The sequence below is a fragment of the Myiozetetes cayanensis genome, unplaced genomic scaffold (genome assembly GCF_022539395.1).
Source record: "Myiozetetes cayanensis isolate MyiCay16 unplaced genomic scaffold, myiCay2020 scf3, whole genome shotgun sequence".
Lineage (NCBI taxonomy): Eukaryota > Metazoa > Chordata > Aves > Passeriformes > Tyrannidae > Myiozetetes > Myiozetetes cayanensis.
Genome location: NW_026087521.1, coordinates 55,638,358 through 55,657,220, shown reverse-complemented (window position 1 = coordinate 55,657,220; position 18,863 = coordinate 55,638,358). Strand labels below are relative to the sequence as shown.

At 39.3% G+C, this 18,863-nt stretch overlaps 1 protein-coding gene across 11 annotated transcripts in view; it reads right to left on the bottom strand.

The window, feature by feature from the left end:
• The window catches only part of LOC126645036 (tyrosine 3-monooxygenase-like), a 65,440-nt gene that overhangs the window by 17,835 nt on the left and 28,742 nt on the right, over positions 1–18,863 (bottom strand). For 2 of the 11 annotated variants that reach the window (XM_050324969.1, XM_050324980.1), the window contains 3 exons: positions 18,492–18,818; positions 9,317–9,421; positions 1,177–8,530 (listed from right to left, as the gene is read on the bottom strand). In XM_050324969.1, coding sequence (XP_050180926.1) covers positions 18,659–18,818 — 160 coding nt within the window. In that variant the 3' untranslated portion in view covers positions 1,177–8,530; positions 9,317–9,421; positions 18,492–18,658. Of the gene's footprint in view, positions 1–1,176; positions 8,531–9,316; positions 9,422–18,491; positions 18,819–18,863 lie in introns of those variants that run through there. The other 9 variants (XM_050324971.1, XM_050324978.1, XM_050324972.1 and 6 more) reach the window with 6 other exon arrangements.

The following is an 18,863-nucleotide window of genomic DNA, read 5'->3' as shown; positions in this document are numbered from 1 at the left end:
TATAGTGAGTCTGGCCCCAGCTATAATAGATCATTGTGATAGCTCTGCTCATATTACGAGGTTGGGGAGCGGAAGGAAAACAATCTAAACAATGTAAGACCACCACAATTACTTCAATTGTTTTTATAGGTTACCCATAAAACTGTGGGCACTTTTCAGACATAGAAAAAGGCACAGACTTGGACTTAGATCTTATAGCCTAAAGCTCTAACCCAGTGCCTATTCCTTGCACTTTCAAAACTCACATTGACGGCAGTAGTAGATCTAGGATAAAATTCAGGAAGTTCAGGATTATTATTTATGTTCCAAGATTAAATGAGGTGTTTGCAAGAAGGAAAAGGACTGGCTTCTAGGGGACAGAAGGTTGCTGCACCTTTAGTATAAATGTGCAATCTGAAGACAGGGGAGGTTTTACCTGGTTGGGGTTTTGATCCTTCCATTTGGTATTGTGTAGAATAGTTAGTGATAACTTTGCTTTGCTGTTCTCTATTTCTTTGCATTTGATATACAGTTCAAAGTGTGATAAAGAAATGTGAGAAATATTCTAAAGTACATACACAAAAAAGTAGTTAATTCATGCATTTGGTTGTTTGATTTCTAAATGATGAGATATATCTACAAGGAAGAGAATTTTTGTCTTTTAAATAGGTAAGATTTTTCAATGCACCTGTTGCTGGCCTCATCCTGCTTCCACCAAAGTGACAGCTTATTCTTTCTAATAGGAGCAATAGAAGATACATGATGAGCATATTTTGGAGCATTCCCCACCAAGTGTGCTGCTAAGCATGATGCTGGCTAGATCCTGAAGTGAATTATCAGCTGATTAAAATTCACTTATTGTAGCTGGATCAATTTGTATCTGACCCTTTGTTATGGGAATTCCTAGGTGACAGTGTTGATATGGCTATGATGGGCTAAGTGTACAGGCAAAATCAATTTTGTGGGAAGTGGTGGAATGCTTGTTACTCCAGCTTATATTGTCAGAAATTCAGGCAAAATTTGGGGCATTTAAAATCCTTTTTCCATTTCATATCTGAAGGTTGGGCCATAGTTCTGAAGGCAGGTTTGTTTTTTTTTTATAAATTATGGTATTAGTGGGACTGCTGGGAGATACTATCTTCTCTGCAAACATAGATATGGGAATTTCTTCCAAAAGTGATTATCTGTTAGTTTTTTCTCAAATGTGTGTATAGTGCAGGGCTCCCTCACTTTTTTCACTCATTACTGCTGTTAATTTCAGCCTTTTTACTTATCTCCTTCCTGCTGCTGCCCATTCCCATCCATTATGGTTCCCTCTTTGTAATCGTTATGCCAAACTCCTATTAAACTTTTTTTTTCCTTATTTGGTGGTATGAATGGGCTTGCTTCACAAAAGACAAAGCACTCCACAGTATCTTTATTATTGTGTTTTGATGTTTTTTCATTCTCATGTAATTATAGGTTGAGTTACTTTGATATGGACCTGGTCCAACATCTGAGTATTTTATTGGTTTGCATACTGTCAGTGTTAAAAATTACTTTTTCTTTTAAAGTGACAAGCTTCCCATATATTTCCCATCTTTTCTTCATTAGCTTTTCTTGACTGTAGGTCAGGTTATGGTGCTTTGCCATCTCTACTGCTTCTGCTGTCTTGTAATGTTGAAACTGAGTGTTACAGAGTTCTTATTTTTGAGCTTTCAGAGCAAGGTTTGTATGAGAGGTAGATTTTTTTTCTTTTCTCAGTCTTCTTTGCTGTCTCTGCTTCTTGTCTTTTTGTTTGGCTTTTGTCTTTCTGGTTTTTTGGCTCAGATGTTCAGTCACAGAGGCACAGCTTATTGTGAGCTGGCTGAGAGAAAACACAAAATGAAGATGCTCTTTCTTCCATAACTTAGTTTGATGCAAGATCTTCCGTTATCAGGCTGATTTTGAACCCCAAACTGACTTTTTCAAGCTGAAATTAATCCACCTGAAATTGCACAGGCAAACTTCTATGTCAGACTACAATTTTCCAGGAAAATGTGACTGATACAAGGCAAAATATTTGGGAGATAGAAAGATATTTTTTAAAACTGGGGTGATCTCACATTTTGGACAATTTCCTGATACTTATTTTAAAGAAATGTCATGACTCAAAACTATCTTGACCGAGAAACTCCAAATTTGGGTTACTTTGTTGTCCCTGGCAAGGATAGGTATTTTGGACTCAGCTTGGAAAGTTATGCTGGTGGTGGGTTTATAATTTAAATATCAGTAACAATGTCTACATAGGTTAGAAGCAAATCAGTTTACTAAATACCATATTCTGGCTTGTGCATTGTTTATAAACCACAGACCCAGCAGCCTTTGTGCTCTTTAACCAGAATGCAGCACTACACACTCTTTTGGAAGCACATAGCCAAAGGCTACCAGATGCCTGAACATTTGCTATTATATCCATCAAGCAGGATGTAAGAAGCGCTCAGTTTGAAGCATCTTCTGATCTCCACAGGGGTTTCTACAGAGTCTGTCAGCTTCTTGGGCATTCTTAGGATTGTGCTGGCTAAGAAGACCCCTCTGTCAGTGCCTCTCTGGGCATATCCCAAACATGAGGTCTCAATGAACTCTCCTCCCAGCCTACTGCTTGATTGTGAGTAGCTCCCTGCATTAACTGTGGCTTTTAGGGAAGCACTTAGACATTTCTCTTAAGCCTCAGAATGCTGAAATGTGAAAGTTCTCTAACCTAGAATTGAGTCCAAAGAAAAAAAGGATGTGGAAGTGCATGTGGATAATTCTGAAATAATGTCATTATCTGAACTGTTCAGTTACTGGTAAATAAACATATGAAAAGTAAAGAATTAGGACAAACTGGACCTAAACATCTTGATGGAGAAAATTACTTTGTTATGCCTGAATTTTAGTACACTTAAAGACAACTTGATCTGCTATTAGAGGTCTGCACAACTTCTAAACATTCTGGTCCATAATTTCTGGAGTGTCAAGTCTGCTTTTTGGGTTGTTCTGCTCTTAATCAAAACTGATGTAGGTCAGGCAAGTACTTTATTAGGGTATTACTATGGCATGTACTAGGACATCTTAAGAGTGAGTTTTGAGTGAGCTGTGATTCCACTGAAACGTGGAGGTGGCAGACTTGGCCTCCAGCTGCATATGTGTGCCAGCAGGGCGAGTCTGGTCATGGGAGTAGGAAATTCAGCAGAGGCTGCAGAACTCTCCCAAGATGGGCAAATTAGCCCTTACTAAGCTCCTTGCTGGCACTGTGAGTCAGCTACCAGTGTGCAAGCATGGCAGTTTAGGTTAGATAAGTTTACATTGCCACGTAGAGAAATGTTGAAACATTTTGAAATTCTTCTAATAGCAGTACCTTTATTCATTTTGAGTCTGGGAAATTGTACCACCTAGTAAAACCATAGTCCAGACTTATTCAGAGTTTAAATAGTCACAGTAATTAATTCAAACTAGTGTAATCAAATCCATTTCCAAAAAAAGGAGACCACACACCTCCAAGATACCACTTTGAATGCTTCCCTTTTGAATATCCCAGTTGTCAGGGGAAAGCAGTGAAACTGAAGTGCATCTTTCTGAAATCCTCCATAGAACAGTGCACTGATGAAGTAAAGTTGTTCTGTTGTGAAATGCATGTATTTTGCTATTTTTATCCCGAGACCTCTGTTCCACTCTGGAGGAATGAAAAACAAATTTATTACATGAGTGAAATGGGCAATGGCTACCTCTTCAGCAGAGACCTTGCATACTCCAGTGATTAGATTTGGGATAAGTTGTCCAGGCAAAAGACAAAAATGGAGCTAATAAATTTAAGTGCACCTTTTGAAAAGCACTAATGAGCTTTTATCTGGAGAGGGGAAATTTTTTGACAGGTTAGGATTTTCTAGAACACAGCATTTCCTTCAAGAAGAGAACTTCCTTCAAAATCAGTCTCAACTGTGTTTGCTGTCTGTTTCAAGCAACATCAGAAACCCTTTGGGGATAAAGGATCATTTTCTAGAGAATGCTCTGGTAAAAGAGGGGTCTTTAGCCAAATATGACAATAGTCAACATAGTTCCTTGTGTACTTCACAGTTAAGTAATCTTATTGAAAGTTCAAAGGACTGGATTAAATTCCTCTTGGATTTCCTGTGATAATCTCAGTTGGATCATCTGCTCTTACATATTAGAGTTCAACAATGTCTGATTCTGTTAAGAAAAAATGACATTTATTAGACACAACTTTCTTTTACAAACCTTCCTCATATGAATGGGACAGCATATGCTATTTAAAGGACTGTCTTGCAACTAGTGAGAATTTTGCATAGATAACAAAAAAATGCTGTCAGACAGGAATTAACGAACTCCATTAACCCTTTACCTTAAAAAAACCCAAACTGTGGTGACTTTGGACTTGGTTTCTCTCTCTCCATGTTTTGGAGTCCTTTTAATGTATATTGCAATTTTAGTCTTTTGTTAGCAAAGGTTAAATTGATCCTGCTTTGCATTGTTTCATGACAATGTGAATGTTAAGGATCAGAGTCCTTGGGTATAGACTTGTATTCCAGGACGTGGTTTGTGGGTACTGAAGGATAGAACATCAATTAAATGGACAAATGCTTCTTTTGGGCAGAAGAGTTATTGTTTGGATTTGCTCTTTGTATATTTAGTGACAACCCCCACTAGTTATTTTTAAGGGCATCTGAACTTTGGGAAGGATGCTTATGTGTTTGTTTTGTTCAAATCTAAGTGGGCAAGTACTAAATGTTTAGCTAATACAGATCAACCTAGCACCACTGATAGTTAATTTACTCAGCTAATTATCTATTCTGGTCTCTGTGAAGTCATTGAAAATTTTACTGTTAACTTTAGAGGACCAGGTTTTGTTCTTTTAAATATTTAAACAATTATATTTAGGAATTGTGACCTTGGTGTGTGCTTTGAATACATGTGATAAAGGAAGTAAGCTTGTGATGTGTTGTTCTGTGTGGTAAGAATGCATATATTGTTATTTTGTTTGGTTTAGTCTATTTTTATAAAGTACTTGAGGAGAAATACATAAATTGTGTAGTTAAGTCGTTCAGTTAAGTAAGTGTAGTGACTTCTTTTGACTAGATCTTAGTTTCCCAATTTCTAATGCAGAATTTCCCTTGTAAAGATTTACTTGGATGACAGAGGCAGGGTTGCTGATTCTGTCTATTAACAGATGTGGATTTTGCTTGAGCAAGGTTAAATGTCTGATAGTGATCTATGTCATGACACAAATATAAGTATGGAAGAAAGTTTGTGCTGGCTTGCCTGAAAGAATGCCTTTGCTGATTTTTATAGGCTTCATCCAAAACCCAAAAAGAGAACCCTTCAGTGCCATTAGAGAGGCAGAAGCATTTCCAAGAAAAAGGAAAATTTGAAAATCTGCATTTTCAGCAGTGACTAGTATTGGTTATTTCTCAGTTTCAATGTTCACAAACCGAGAACTCATAAGAAAATTTGGAAGACAATCCAAATGAAAAGAGGCCCCAGTTTTCTGCTTTTCAGACTCCTTTTGAGGTACCTCCACCCAGGCAACTGTATCTCTAGTCATTTTAGAACTCTCAATCTCTTTTCCTCATATTTTTCTCTTTTCCTCTTCTCTTTTCTATTAAGGTCAAATCTTGCCTCTCTTCATGCCAATAATAAAACTCCCATTGATTTCAACATCAGCAGGAAATATGCAGTTTGTTATTTACCACAACCACCACAATGAATCTCTGGGAAGAATTCATTTATATTCATTCCAACGACGCCATGAAAAATGGGCTCTTGCTATTTTATCACATCCAAACTGTTGCTCTAACTCTAACATCCTAGCCGTTGCTAACAAGTCAGTGATGATTTGTAAACCAACAATTTATGGTAACCACATTCCATCCCCATTATGATGTGTGGTTTGGAAATGGAAAAGTAATCAAGACCTCCTGTTAAGAGACTTTATTTCAGTTGAGGGTTTCTGTAAATAAAAGCATTTTGAAATGATCATTGCTATATGATTCTAACTCCAAATTGTTCATTTGATCTAGGCCCCATCTACGCTCCAAATTCCTGCCAGGCTCTATCTGTCAAGAGCGTGAGATCTCCAACAGTGGCATGAGCATACTGACAAAACTGTTTTTATCAGTACAAGGATTTTCACTCAACTGGATAGTTTCACTAGACTGGAACAGCAGTTCCATTTCTTGGAGACAGCTATGTCCATTCCCTGGAATACTTCATAATACTTTATCAGCAGGCTATAAGGGTACTCTGACATAAATAAAGGCCTCCTACTACAGTTACAGTAACAGATGAAGAATTGTAGTCAGACCCATGGTATGTAGTAATGCTCTTGGGAACTACGAGCCTGCATAATTTGTGCAACATTTTGTCTTGGTTGTAAGGATTGTGGGCTGTCACTATGACTCTAAGGAGGACTTTCCAGCACTTTGATGGGAGACCACCTAGAATTACTGGTAAATAAACTCAAACAAGGGAATTTTGTTCCAGTACTAGGTTCTGGTACCAACTAGGTTGAAAACCTTCTTTTGATCTCTTTGACACTAATACACAATATCCTTCCAGCCCTGTGTAAGAAGCCTAGCAACCTGGCTTTGAGGCTAGAGCCACTTTGTTTGGTAACCTGCTGAAAAAGGTATCAATTTAGGCTGTCTAGAGAGTGCCCCAATTAATCAGCCCTAACTATTATGTGATATGAGGATTGAGACTACACTAATTAGGAGATAAAGCTCTCTTCCTACCTCTTCCTCTCCAGCAAAAGTCACTACCTGATTAGGTTGCATACCCCAGGACTGAGCACAATTCACTGGGGGTAGGATGTCAGCTGAAAGGGTTTATATGTATGCTCTGATTTGCTATTGAACAAAAGAATGACTACTAAAAATAACTCTTAATACTGACTTTTATTTTGTGGCCTAATACTACGAAAAGGATTTGAGCATGTATGAATCCTGATGAGGTGTTCATTAGCTTACCTTTATTTTAATAATGATATGAAAATTAGGAAATATTTTGTTATTAAGTAACTTTCTAAGTTTTTATCTCCTTAACCTTAAGTTGAATTACACGTTTTAAAGGAAATTTTACCTCATTTGGTACAACAGACTGAAAGATAAGACACTAACTCTGGCAGGACAGTTTATTCTCCATGGTGAACTAAGCACAGGTCCAAGATAAAATGGGTCCATGGGCTTAACTCTGGTTTAATGTGTTCCTTCTCACTCCTAACCCTCTGCTACAAGCACAATGCCTTCTTGATGGTGACAGCCCAACTGTTCATGAGTCTGCATTTTGAACCATACCTCTGAAATCTGGTTGAAGAAAAGCAGTATGTAAGGGAGAGAATAATAATGGGAAGGTAGTTTCCCAATCTGTCATAGTCATGCTGCCAGGTATGGTGAGCAGCAATGAGTGGTGGAAAGCGGGAGCAGGTTTTAGATGGGTCTGTCTGAAACCAGTAGTAGTAGTAGTGTCAAGGGCAAAACTGGCAGCTAAATCAGCTTTAGAAAAGAGGTACCATATTTCACTAAAGAGATGACCAACATATTTTTCTATAAGCTGATAAATATGAGTTCTGGTGGGCCTTGAAAGGACAAGTTCTACCATGTCACTTTGTGCAGCCAGTCAGTCACTTGAGTGAGATGATAGGGACCAGTTCATCCCCCTTGAGCAGCATTTGATAACAGCTGGCCTCCCCAGTTCTGCAAACAGGTCAAAATGTCAAAGCTGGGTTACATTTTATCCCTATCCCTTGTTTTTTCCGCATAGTCCTTTGGGATATGGAATAGATATCTGCATATCTTCTTTCTTTTCACAAGTATTTACTCTTCCAGTGTATATGCCTTTGGCCTAATATATCACTGTGTTCTTTAATTAGAAAGTTAATGAAAAGGAAGACAATTGCCAGTATTTGTCCCGCAGCAAGAGTCTGTCAGGTTACAGGGCAGGATCTGAGCCAAGCACCATATTTACATTAACGCTGATGCTGCGCTACCACCTTGTGGGCAAAGGATAAATAGCGCTGAGCTGTTCGACACGCAGGGACAGGGTCCGTGTGGAATAAACACGGCTGAGAAGGTGACTGGGCGGTCCAGTTGATAAGGACAGTACAGTCTGAATTCTACAGACTGAGACAGCTAGGGATCTGGGCAGCCAGCAAAAGCCAAACAGATTGTGAAAATCTGCTGGAGCTCTGAAGCGTGATAGAGGGTGAAGGGCACCCTTCAAAGGGATGTGACAGTCTGGTTTTCCTCTAGGATATAAAAAGAAGCAAGTAGGATGAAATCATGTTCCTATCATAGTAGAGTACCAATGCTTTTATATAAGAAACTCTTCTAATCTGCCTGCTCTTAACTGCAAACCTCAGAGCTACTTACAAGTTCCTTGACTCTCTTCCGCCTGCTAACTCAACGAGTCCCGTGGTAGTGTCCTTGGAGTCCCAACACCTCTGTGGTCTTCTCTCCTAATGGTAGGATTACAGCAGCTCTCTTGAATTTCAGTGCTGTGCTTCAGGGAAGAGTAGAAATCAGAGAACCACCTAAAACTTTAGTTACTGAATATATTATTATTAAAAATATTATTGGCAGCCTCATCATCCCATCAGGATTCAGTGCCCCATCTCACTTAACAGATTGCAAGAGAAGAAGCTGGGTTCAAAACATTGTCTTCCTTTTCCCTAAAACTGAAAGAATCCCCCCTGCATGTCTGAAACTGCACAACTACATGTACTGTCTGATGTGCCTCCTCACACGTTAATACAGAATGATTTGCAAAACAAATGTCGCTCTAACTTCTCCATTACAAACCAAAGATTTCCCTGGAACTGTTCAAGAAACGATTGGACCTGGCACTTAGTCCTACTATTCAGTAGATATGGTGGTCTTTGGTCAGAGGTTGGACTCGATGATCTTGGAGGTCTTTTCCAACCTTAATGATTCTACGACTCTGTGATTGGCTGAAGGTAAAAGCTTCTGGGGGACTGAGTCTCCTGTTACTCAACAGGCTAGAGATCCAGATTTACACTGATACCAAATTCTCTCTGTGGTCTGATGTGATGCAAAATCTTACTCAAGGTTTCTACATCCAGAGAATATGTCAAAAAAGCCCAATTAATTTGGTATTACAGACCAAGCCTTTCTCAATTGCTTTTGTATTAGAGCAGTTCTCTTCACATGGTAAATTACATGTCTGCTGGAGTAAGCACATGAACTTGGGTCTCTAACATGACCACAGATTGCCTTAGTGATAGGCAACAGAATTCTTTCTGCTTTCCTTCTGCCTCACTTCCCCCATCATCTACATTTTCATAAGACAGTTTGGGCGTTTTTACCAGGATTGTCTCTTCCAAGCTCAAGAATGATCCATCCTGACAGACAGGAAGCCAAGGAAAGGTGGCAGGAGGCCTGCATGGATGAAACAGGAGTTCCAGAAAAACCTGAAACATAAAAAAAGAAACATGCAAGAGATGGATTTAGTTTCAGATCTCCCATACGGCATATAGACATATTATATCCTTGAAGGATGAGGTTAGGAAAATCAAAGTCCAGCTGGAGTTGAATCTGGTGAGAGATGTAAAGGAAAACAGGTAGGGCTTCTACAAGTGTATCTACCAAAAAAAAAAAAAAAAGGGGAAACATAGGCATGCTGCTGAATGGGATCATGGAAAAGACTGAGGAACTCGTTGACTTGACTGGAAAAATGGAACAACCGGAATCTTAGTGAAATGCAAAATCCTTCACCTGAGGATGATTAGCCCGACCAGTGCAGAGTAGGGTTATGCACCAGCTGAGAAGCAGCTTGGCAGAAAAGGCCTGATGGCTAGGGAGTAGTGGTGGACAACAGACTGATTATAAGCCAGGAATCTGCTCTCAAAGTAAAGATAGCCAGCAGTACCCTAGGCTGCATTAGGAACACTCTTGCAGGCAGGAGGAGAAAGGTGATCCTTTTTTTCTGCTCATCACTGGTGAAATCACATTGCAGTCACAAAGACTAGGACAGACATACTGGGACAAGTCTAATGAAGTAATGTGAAAATTATTTATGGATTGGAGCATGTGATATACAGATACTGAGAGAGATGGATCTATTCAGCCTGGGAAAGTGAAGACAGTGTGATCTTAGTAATGTGTATAAATACCTGATAGAGAGAGTAAAGAACGTAGGGACCCTTTTCAGCAATACCCTGGGATTGGAGGAAATAAGCATAAAATCAAATCTTTGGAATTATGTTTAAATATGAAAAGTGGGTGTTTTGTTTTGTTTTTTACTGTGAATTATCAAACTCTAAAACAGGTTACCCTGAGAGATTGTGTAGTCTCTGTCCTTGGAGATATTCAAAGCCTGACTGGACACAATACTGGTCAACATGCTCTAGTTGACTCTGCTCTGAGTAAGGTGTTGAACTAGGTCATCTCCAGAGGTCCCTTCCAAACTCTCTGATTCTGTACAGTAACATATTCATTATTCCAGACACAGTTCTGATAGGACCAATGCCCCTACACACAACTTCTTGTTCCCTTTTTGGCAGAGAGAGGAAAAACATTTCTATCTCTTGATTCCACTTTCAGGATAACATTCAACCCGCAATTATTGTGGATGTGAGTCCTCATGCTCTCTTCAGCACTTTTCCCTGCCCTACTTCTCCTGTTTCCCAAAGAAACTTACTGAAACATCACAACTCCCCGCAAGCCCCCAGCTTCTGTCTTACAAGGGCATGGAAAAGACCAAAATCTATATTATCTTTTTGTGTGGCATAAGCACAGGGGCATGAAGAACAGTAGGTGCACTGCAGGTGCTCTTCCACTCCAGCTCTGTGTAAGAGCGATCCTTTAATTCAGGATTAGATTACTCGCCTCTTATTCTGTCTCAAGCACAGCAAAATTGCTACACAAGACTGCCATGAATCTAGGACTCTCCCACTTTTTCCTCACCTGCTGTCCTTTTGCTTTTCTCTTCCACTGACTAATAGTGTGAAATAGCAGAGCTGCTGTGGAGCAACATGTTGTGCACTGTGGAACTTAATTTCATCTACCAAGATCTTGCTAGTGAATGTTTTTCGTGTAATGCTGAAAATAACTTCTTTACTGAGGGTGGAAGTCTGGAAATGTGACAAATTCTGAACCTGTTTCTCCAGAGAGAAATTGCTAGCAGAAGACTTTGTGAGGGTTTTGTAGGAGGAATTCTGAGTAAATCAGTTCTTCATGTTTTTTGTTGGTGTCCTCAGCTACAGGAGTACATTCTTTTTGAGTGAGGGTCCTTATGTAAAAAAATATTTCTTATTGCCCCATGTTTCCCAAATGATAGAATTTATCTTTCTCTGTCTTGCACACAAATATAAACAGGATTCCACAGTCTCAAAACTGATACATTAGAAGGCAAAAAATCTGAACTTCCTTTCCTGTATTCTCAGGTGACATAGTACACCATGAAGCACAGCCTAAGACAGGCTTCTGAAACTCTGTTGTAGTACCATGTTTTAGTAACTTAGGATACAGAACTAAGCTATCAGTAGGAAGCATATGGGCCCTTCAGTCCACTGTAATAAATTTAGTGTCTTCAGCTGTTGGTCAGCTGTTAGTCAGCACTTCAAGGATTTGTAAACTGCTTGAATGTGAGGAGGAATTTCAGAAATTAAGCAGGAAAATTTTTGTACAGACCATCTTTCTATTTAAATAGTAAAGAGTGATGTGTTCTCTAGTTTTCTGTATAATGACAACATTGCTTCTTTGCTTCATGTTTTCAAGTCTGGTTCCTTGACAAATAGAGATGTCAAGGTAATAGGAAGTCAATTTTCTCCATGAAAAAAAAAATTATCTTTAACTCCATTTAACCAAGTAATATAGCAATACAGAAACAAATGGTGTACTTCTCTGTACAGGGAAATTGTGCTTGAATGGATTACTCACAACCCAAACAGGCAATAACATCAGAAAGCCAGTACCACAATAGTGATGGGGTGGAATTATTCCCAAATTGTGTATGCAACATGATAGCAATATTGGATGATAGATTAGTAATAGGAAGCCCATTTTGGTAACTTTTGACTTGCTTCCTGCCCAGGGATAAAGATTAGTAATTGGAAGAAAGTTGTAACAAGCAACACTGACTAGCAACTTTCATTTGCAAAAACTGCTTCCTCCTCAACCTCTTTGCAGCTAGCACAATATTTCATAAAGAGACAAAACTTCAGATTCAGTTGCAAAACCTGCCTTTGTAGGACATTAGAGATGCAGGAATCGAGTTAAATAATTTTGTTTACTCATATTTAAACCAAGAAATATGAACTAATGCAAGAGTCAGAACCAAATGAAATGCCTGAAGTACAAGACTTAAACTGTACAAAATTCATATCATCATCCAACATGCATTCCATTTCTAACCCATCAGTTTTGGGATTCATTCAGGAAATACTTAAAAACAGGCTTTTTTTATGAGTTCTATTGAGACTTTCTAACAGTCTTGTATAAAACATAATGATGATCATCTGTGTCATATTGTGAGATGTTACTGAAAGACAACATTTGACAATTAAAAATTAATAAATATTTTCCTTCTGCAAGTTCATTGTGATTGTCTCTTTATATCAGGGTATTTAAAGTGTGCCAGTCTACCACTTCAAGGAATATTTCATAATACTGATAGTTGGTATTAGTAAATATAAGAGGAAAGTACTAAATGCCGCACAGCGATATAACTATAAATGGATCCTTCATTTTTACTTCCAAATTTTAGCTATTAGCCTGCCCAACACAAATTTAGTTGTTGATTCTGTGGGATCAAGTCAAACTGGCTTCACTAAAGTCAGCAGTGTATTCTGGTTTATTGCACACCATGCTCAAACTCTACAACTTCAGTGACAGCTTAAATAATCCACATCATTGTAAATGGTGTCTAAAATTTTTATAAAACAGTCAGTTCAGATACTCAACTTCTGAATCAGGGAATTCTTCTAGTTACTGTTCCTGACAGGTGTTATGTGCAATGTTTTGTATTCAGCAGTTTCAGTTTAAATTTATCATGGTCAAAGTTGTGAAAGATATACCTTGAAGATTAACACTATTGTCTGTGGATGGGAGTAGAGGTTTGGTTTGGATACATCAGATGGTAGCTGTCACATCTTTTACCCAAGTGTAACCATTCTGCCAGGTCTTAATAGCCTTCAGGAAGGGCCAGGTTTAAAATTAAGAGTGTCCATGTGTTGCTCAAGTTTCACCCAAACCCCTGAGAAAATAATACTGAACTTTGTCATGCTCAGTGGCCTAATTTTCCCCATTTGCAAACACAAATCGAAGGAAACAATAAATAAAATTTTAATTTAAAGGAAAAAACAAAACTTGGGACAAAACAGTTAAACAGGGTAAAAGACAGCACCTAGCACACAGTTCTGGAGGGGTAGTGCTTTTCCTTCCTAAGGTAGCCTTCACTCAAAATTTAGGACTCTTACGTCTCACAAGGCAGCAAGGCCTGGTCAGCTTCAACTTTTGTAGAATCATAAAATCATAAAATCGTCAAGGTTAGAAGAGACTTTCAAGATCATTTAATCCAATGGTCCACCCAGCACTACCGCTGTAACTCCTAAACCATATCACCCAGCACCAGAACCTGATGCCGCTTGAACACCACCTCCTGGGCAACCTATTCCGATGTCTGACTACTCTAACAGTGAAAATTTTTTTCTAGTATCTAACCTGAATCTCCCCTGTCTCAGCTTAAGGCCATTTCCTCTTGTCCTCTCACTTCAGGTACAGCAGAAGAGACCTGTCCCCACATCGCTATAACCTCCTTTGAGGTGGCTGTAGAGAACAATGAGTTGCCTCCGAGCCTCCTCTTCTCTAGACTAAACAAACCCAGCTCTCCTGGTGGTTCCTCATAAGAAATGTTTTCCAGACCCTTCATGAACCCTGTTGCTCTTCTTTGGTGTGTTCTTTTCCACACACCATGTAAAAAACTCTTTTCCAAAGACCCCTTTTCTACTTTCCAAGCTTTGCACTCCATGTTGAAAGTAAATGTCTTAGATAAAGCTAACACTCTTCAGGCATGATTAAAAAGTCTTAATTAATCTAAATTCCTCCACACTCTCACAGGTACCAAATTTCCTCCTTTATGCTAGAAAGCTCCCTTTCAGACAGAAACGTTTCTCAGGTATAATGGAACAGCATATGCAAAGCAAACAAGTTTCAGGCCTATGCACTGGTGCTTTCCGTTCCTCATCCCTTTGCTCTGCCAGGTGTCAGCCAGACTCTTTTTCTAGTCTGTCTTTCTTTTCCCTGAGGAATTTTTGTGGTGGGAGAGGGTGCCAGAGATTTGCTTTCACTTTGGGCCTCAGCCACCAGCATTACCCAAACTTACTGTATATTTAATACGATAGAGCCAGTAACCCTTTCTGCCAACCTCTGAACATGAGCCAGCCGAAGAATGCTGCAATGTCTTCTAACTGAATCTCAAAGCCCATGTATAAACTCCTGATTAGTGGTGGGTGAGATTACCAGTGATGTATGTATATACCCATCTGTTTCTATGCCAACTGGAACTTCTCCATGCTGTAGGATATCTATGGAAGCAGGCTCCAGGGAGCCTTATGTTTTTGCAGTATGTGTGTAAGGCAAAGCTACTGGAGGGTTTTTCCTGGTAGCTTCATTTCCTGACTCAAGAAGTCATGTAATACTTCTGTGCGTGGTTAACTGATGGCCATGGTTTACTGGGTAAATGATGGTATTTCAGTGATGGGTGTAAGGAGATCTTCATGTGTGTGGTTGTACGTGGAAGAATTAAATGTTTTAGGTTTCTTCAGGAATATGCTATCATTTTGATGGAAGCTTGCTTTGATTTGTTTTCTTCTTCCTTCACAGATCATCAGAGATAAGGAAGACTGAGGGTAATGAAGTTTCCTTCCTTGAAAGGTCTTTCTCTTTTTTCTTTTTTTTTTTTTTTTCTCCCCCTGCTGGCCTTTCTTGAAATGGTTAAATAATGTTTGCATTCACCAGGTAGTATAAAGATCAAAATATTAAGGGAACCAAAGGGAAGTGATTGAGAAGGTCTTTCTGAGGATGACAGCTCTGCACTGTAATACAACACTGTTTCTCATGGGAGTGGGTGGGAGGCCAGCCTAAATTTCCTCTTCCTGTCCTGCCAAATTCTCCAAATTGCATAACTGTATTCTCCTTACACAGTGGTACCCTTGGCATCCCTAGCAAATCTGCAGGGAAGCAGTGAAGCAGCTGGAGACTTGAAGGTGGACCAAAATTGGTAGAGGACAGACTTGGTTAGCCAAAAAACAAAACAAACCCAAACCCACAAACTGAATTTACTAACTCTCCCATGTATAACAGAACAACACAGTACAGATTTAATAACATACACTATTTTGTTCTAAATGCACTCCATCTAGGAAAAATAAGTTTATCAGGATAAGCAAAGGACCCATGGGGAGTTCATCAGTTCAGTTTCAAGTCACAAGATGTGTTTTACTTGGCTTTGGAACCTTCTTGTGCAAGATTAATATGAAATTGCTGAAATGCAAACTGACAAAAAGACATATTTTTACTGGTTGGTGCTTTTTCCTCTGTGCCATTATTTTCATCGGGAGGCTCCATAGCTGCCTTTCCCATCACTGCTGCCTTAGGCTGACAGGAGTATGAGGTACTTCTTGGCTTCTGTGAGGAAGTGAAAGAACGACTATTGGAAGAGCAGAATGACTCGTGTAACTCATAAGGATGTAACCCTGAAGGCTTTTGTTTTGTCACTACATTGAATCAAAAGAAAAGAATTTGGACCTTCTTAGAGGGGAGCCTCAAACACGGCTATCCTGGGGTAGGTTCTGCCTGAGGAAGGAGGGAAAGATTTACCTCCTTTGGAAAAACATTTACACATCTTAAAAGTTCAAGTAGCCAAATCCATTACTTTTGCAGCTCCACTAAGTTTCACTGGAGCCTCCCCTAGCCATGTATGCCAGCTGACTATCACTAAGACAATTAAAAAAAAACCAAACAAGTACACCCACAGAGGTTTTGATAATCCTGCTCTTGTGGCCTGTGTACAGCACCTTAGACAGGCTCAGTACTGTCACTGGGATTGCTAGAGAGATTGGGTACTACTCAGCGTGTGTAAGGGTGGGAGAATCTGGCTCCAAATGGCTTCTTTTTCTCTCTTTGCTACAGGAACTGGAAAAGACAAGGGTGTGTGGGCGGGCCTGGAGTCCCTCCAAGGAAAGTGTGAGGCCTTGGGCAAAACAAATCCATCAGGTCTCTCATTTCTTCCAAATATAGGTCTGTTCTGAGTAATAGCCAAACTCAAGTCTAAATTCCACATTCAACCATTTCAGAGGGAATACATGAAAAAGACCCTATGGCCTACAGAGCCTGTCTATAGAAAATATTTTGATAGCTCTTCCGCTCTGGCATTATCTTCCACTTAAAAAGAAAGAAAAAGAAAACATACAGAACTGGAGCACATGATTCAATTTTCACTGTAAAAGGACTGATTGATGAAAATAATACTTCTAAAAACAATCTATTGTGAGCTATCAAACATTTTTGCCTATGCACCAATTGGCAGGAAACAGACAGATAAATTATTACAATATGTAAGAAAACAAATTGCTCTGAGGAGAAATGGTATTTCTCTGTGTGTGTTTATGAGCAGGATGAGTAGAATTAAATCCATAAAAGCATGCTGAGAGATCATCCTCCATCATAGCAGAAATATACTGGAAGGAAAGGAACTCACTTCAGCTCTGTCCCTGGCTGAATTTCTAGCAAAACAGGGTTTATGATATACAAGTGTTCTTCTGGAATAGAATAGAAGAATCCTGGACTTGAAAAAAAAAAATCTTGGGATGCTCCTGCTGTTGAGAGACAGGGGGTCTCATAACCATTTTTGTCAAGATACTTCCAAATTTTTCAGGCATCACCACACTTTAATAAAATGGAGCGGTTGCAACAGCTCCCCAGATCTTGAGTATTACTACTCATGGGAAAATTTGTTGAAGTGCTTGTAGATGTGAAAGTTTAAGAGACAGCATTCCATTAACTTTCAATAAGACAGTTTCTTTAGAGCCTGGCATGTGGACAAATTACAGTGAGATATAGCTCTGCATGAAGTAACAGCATGTGGATTGCTCTGTTGTGCCTGTCTGTGTACATGCTCCTATCCCACAGTGACCAGTTCAGGAAGAGATGATAACTCCTTTTCCATCAAAAGCCAAACCACCTCACATTTCCCTCAGCATTCAGACCCTGTACGCTGGCAGCTGGTGGGTAACAGTGGACAGAGAAGCTGTCTGCCACATTCTAAATACACTTTTGAATAAATGAGTAGAGCTTCTAAGCTGTGCAGGATGAATCACATTTGTGGATCACTATCACCCAGCTTGAGCCATGAGATCCACATTTTCCCTGCTTATGCCATACCTGTAACCTGCATCAATCCTGTTTGCACTGCTGTTGAGAGAGAACCCTTCTACTCCTGAGCATCATATTCTTTTCCTAAACTCTCTATTTGTGAACAGTAGAGGAAGGAAGTGGATATGAAGAACATGAAAGGCACATATTAGATTGATTCTAGGAAACACAACCTGCAGGTTGTAGATTAATTTCAGGAACATCTCAGAGAGGGGCTAGAGAGGCGAACAGATGAATTGGAGCACATATCAGATATTTTTTCCATAGCAAGGCTATACAGCTGCTAGTGGTTGATCTTAGGTTTTCCACCAGATATTCCATATATTTTGATTGTTACTACAATCATTATGACATCAATAAGAAGCAAAGATTTTTAAAGGTATCCTGGAGAATCTGAATCCCATGAAAAACCAACAGAAGCCTATTTCTTAAAGACCTCTTTGCAAATCATAGAATCATAGAATCAGCTGTGTTGGAAAAGACCTCTGAGATCATCAAGTCCAACCCTTGATCTTTCCTTACACAAATCTCCTCCACAGAATTCAAATTTCCCTATTCAAATTAAGCATCCTTGTATGTGACAGAGCCAGAGTATCTTGGGCTTTTTATTTTCTGCTTTTTCTTTTAGCCAAAGTACAAATATTCTGTGATTTGAAATGGGACAGGAAACTTTTTGTCATATTTGAAGGCTACTGAATGAGATGAGTATTTAAAAAAATAAATAGTGAGCAGAAGTAAAGTGTTCCTCTTACAAAGTCTTGTATTTTCCCGTTGTAAGAGGAACCATTCATAGTTTGTGGGCACAATAGTTAATAGGAATTGTTACCAGCAATGAGCTAGCTGCAAGGACTGCTAACCATAGGCAGATAGCCAATCTAAGAGGTTGTGATCATGTCATGAAGGCAGCAAGTAAAAGACTGTGTGGATGAAAAGTTACTATGCTATTTTGTGACAGATAACTTGAAAAGGTGGCAGGAGAATAAAAAAACCCTGCAAGAGTCCAGTAACAGAAAAATACACTGCAAACAGATGTAGGTCATATCACCTATCAAAAATTGGAGTAACTTGGGCTTTCTTATCATTGAAACATACTATATAGGAACTTACTAATATGTATAAGTCAGCAGCATAATTTATGGTGAGAAGATTAGATAAACTGAGCTGGTTTGCACATTAGAGACTTTTGCATCCAACTACAACTTCATCACTAACTCTTCAAGTGCTGAAACCACCTTCAAGTATCTCAGTGACAGGTGAGATGAGCTGCTGTAGTTTTAAGAGAGGTTTTCAAGGGCCAAGCAGAGGTTTTTTAGTTGCTCTTTCATCTGACAGAGTGCCTTCTTGACTTTCTGTGGTGTGTTCATAATCTCAATGCTGTTGGTGAAGGGGTCGTGGTGCAGAGCAAAAGGCTTCTTGATCTTCACTGCGTAGTTTCTGTGGGGGGAAGAAGACAGAGCTTCTAGTTCAAGAGGCATTTCC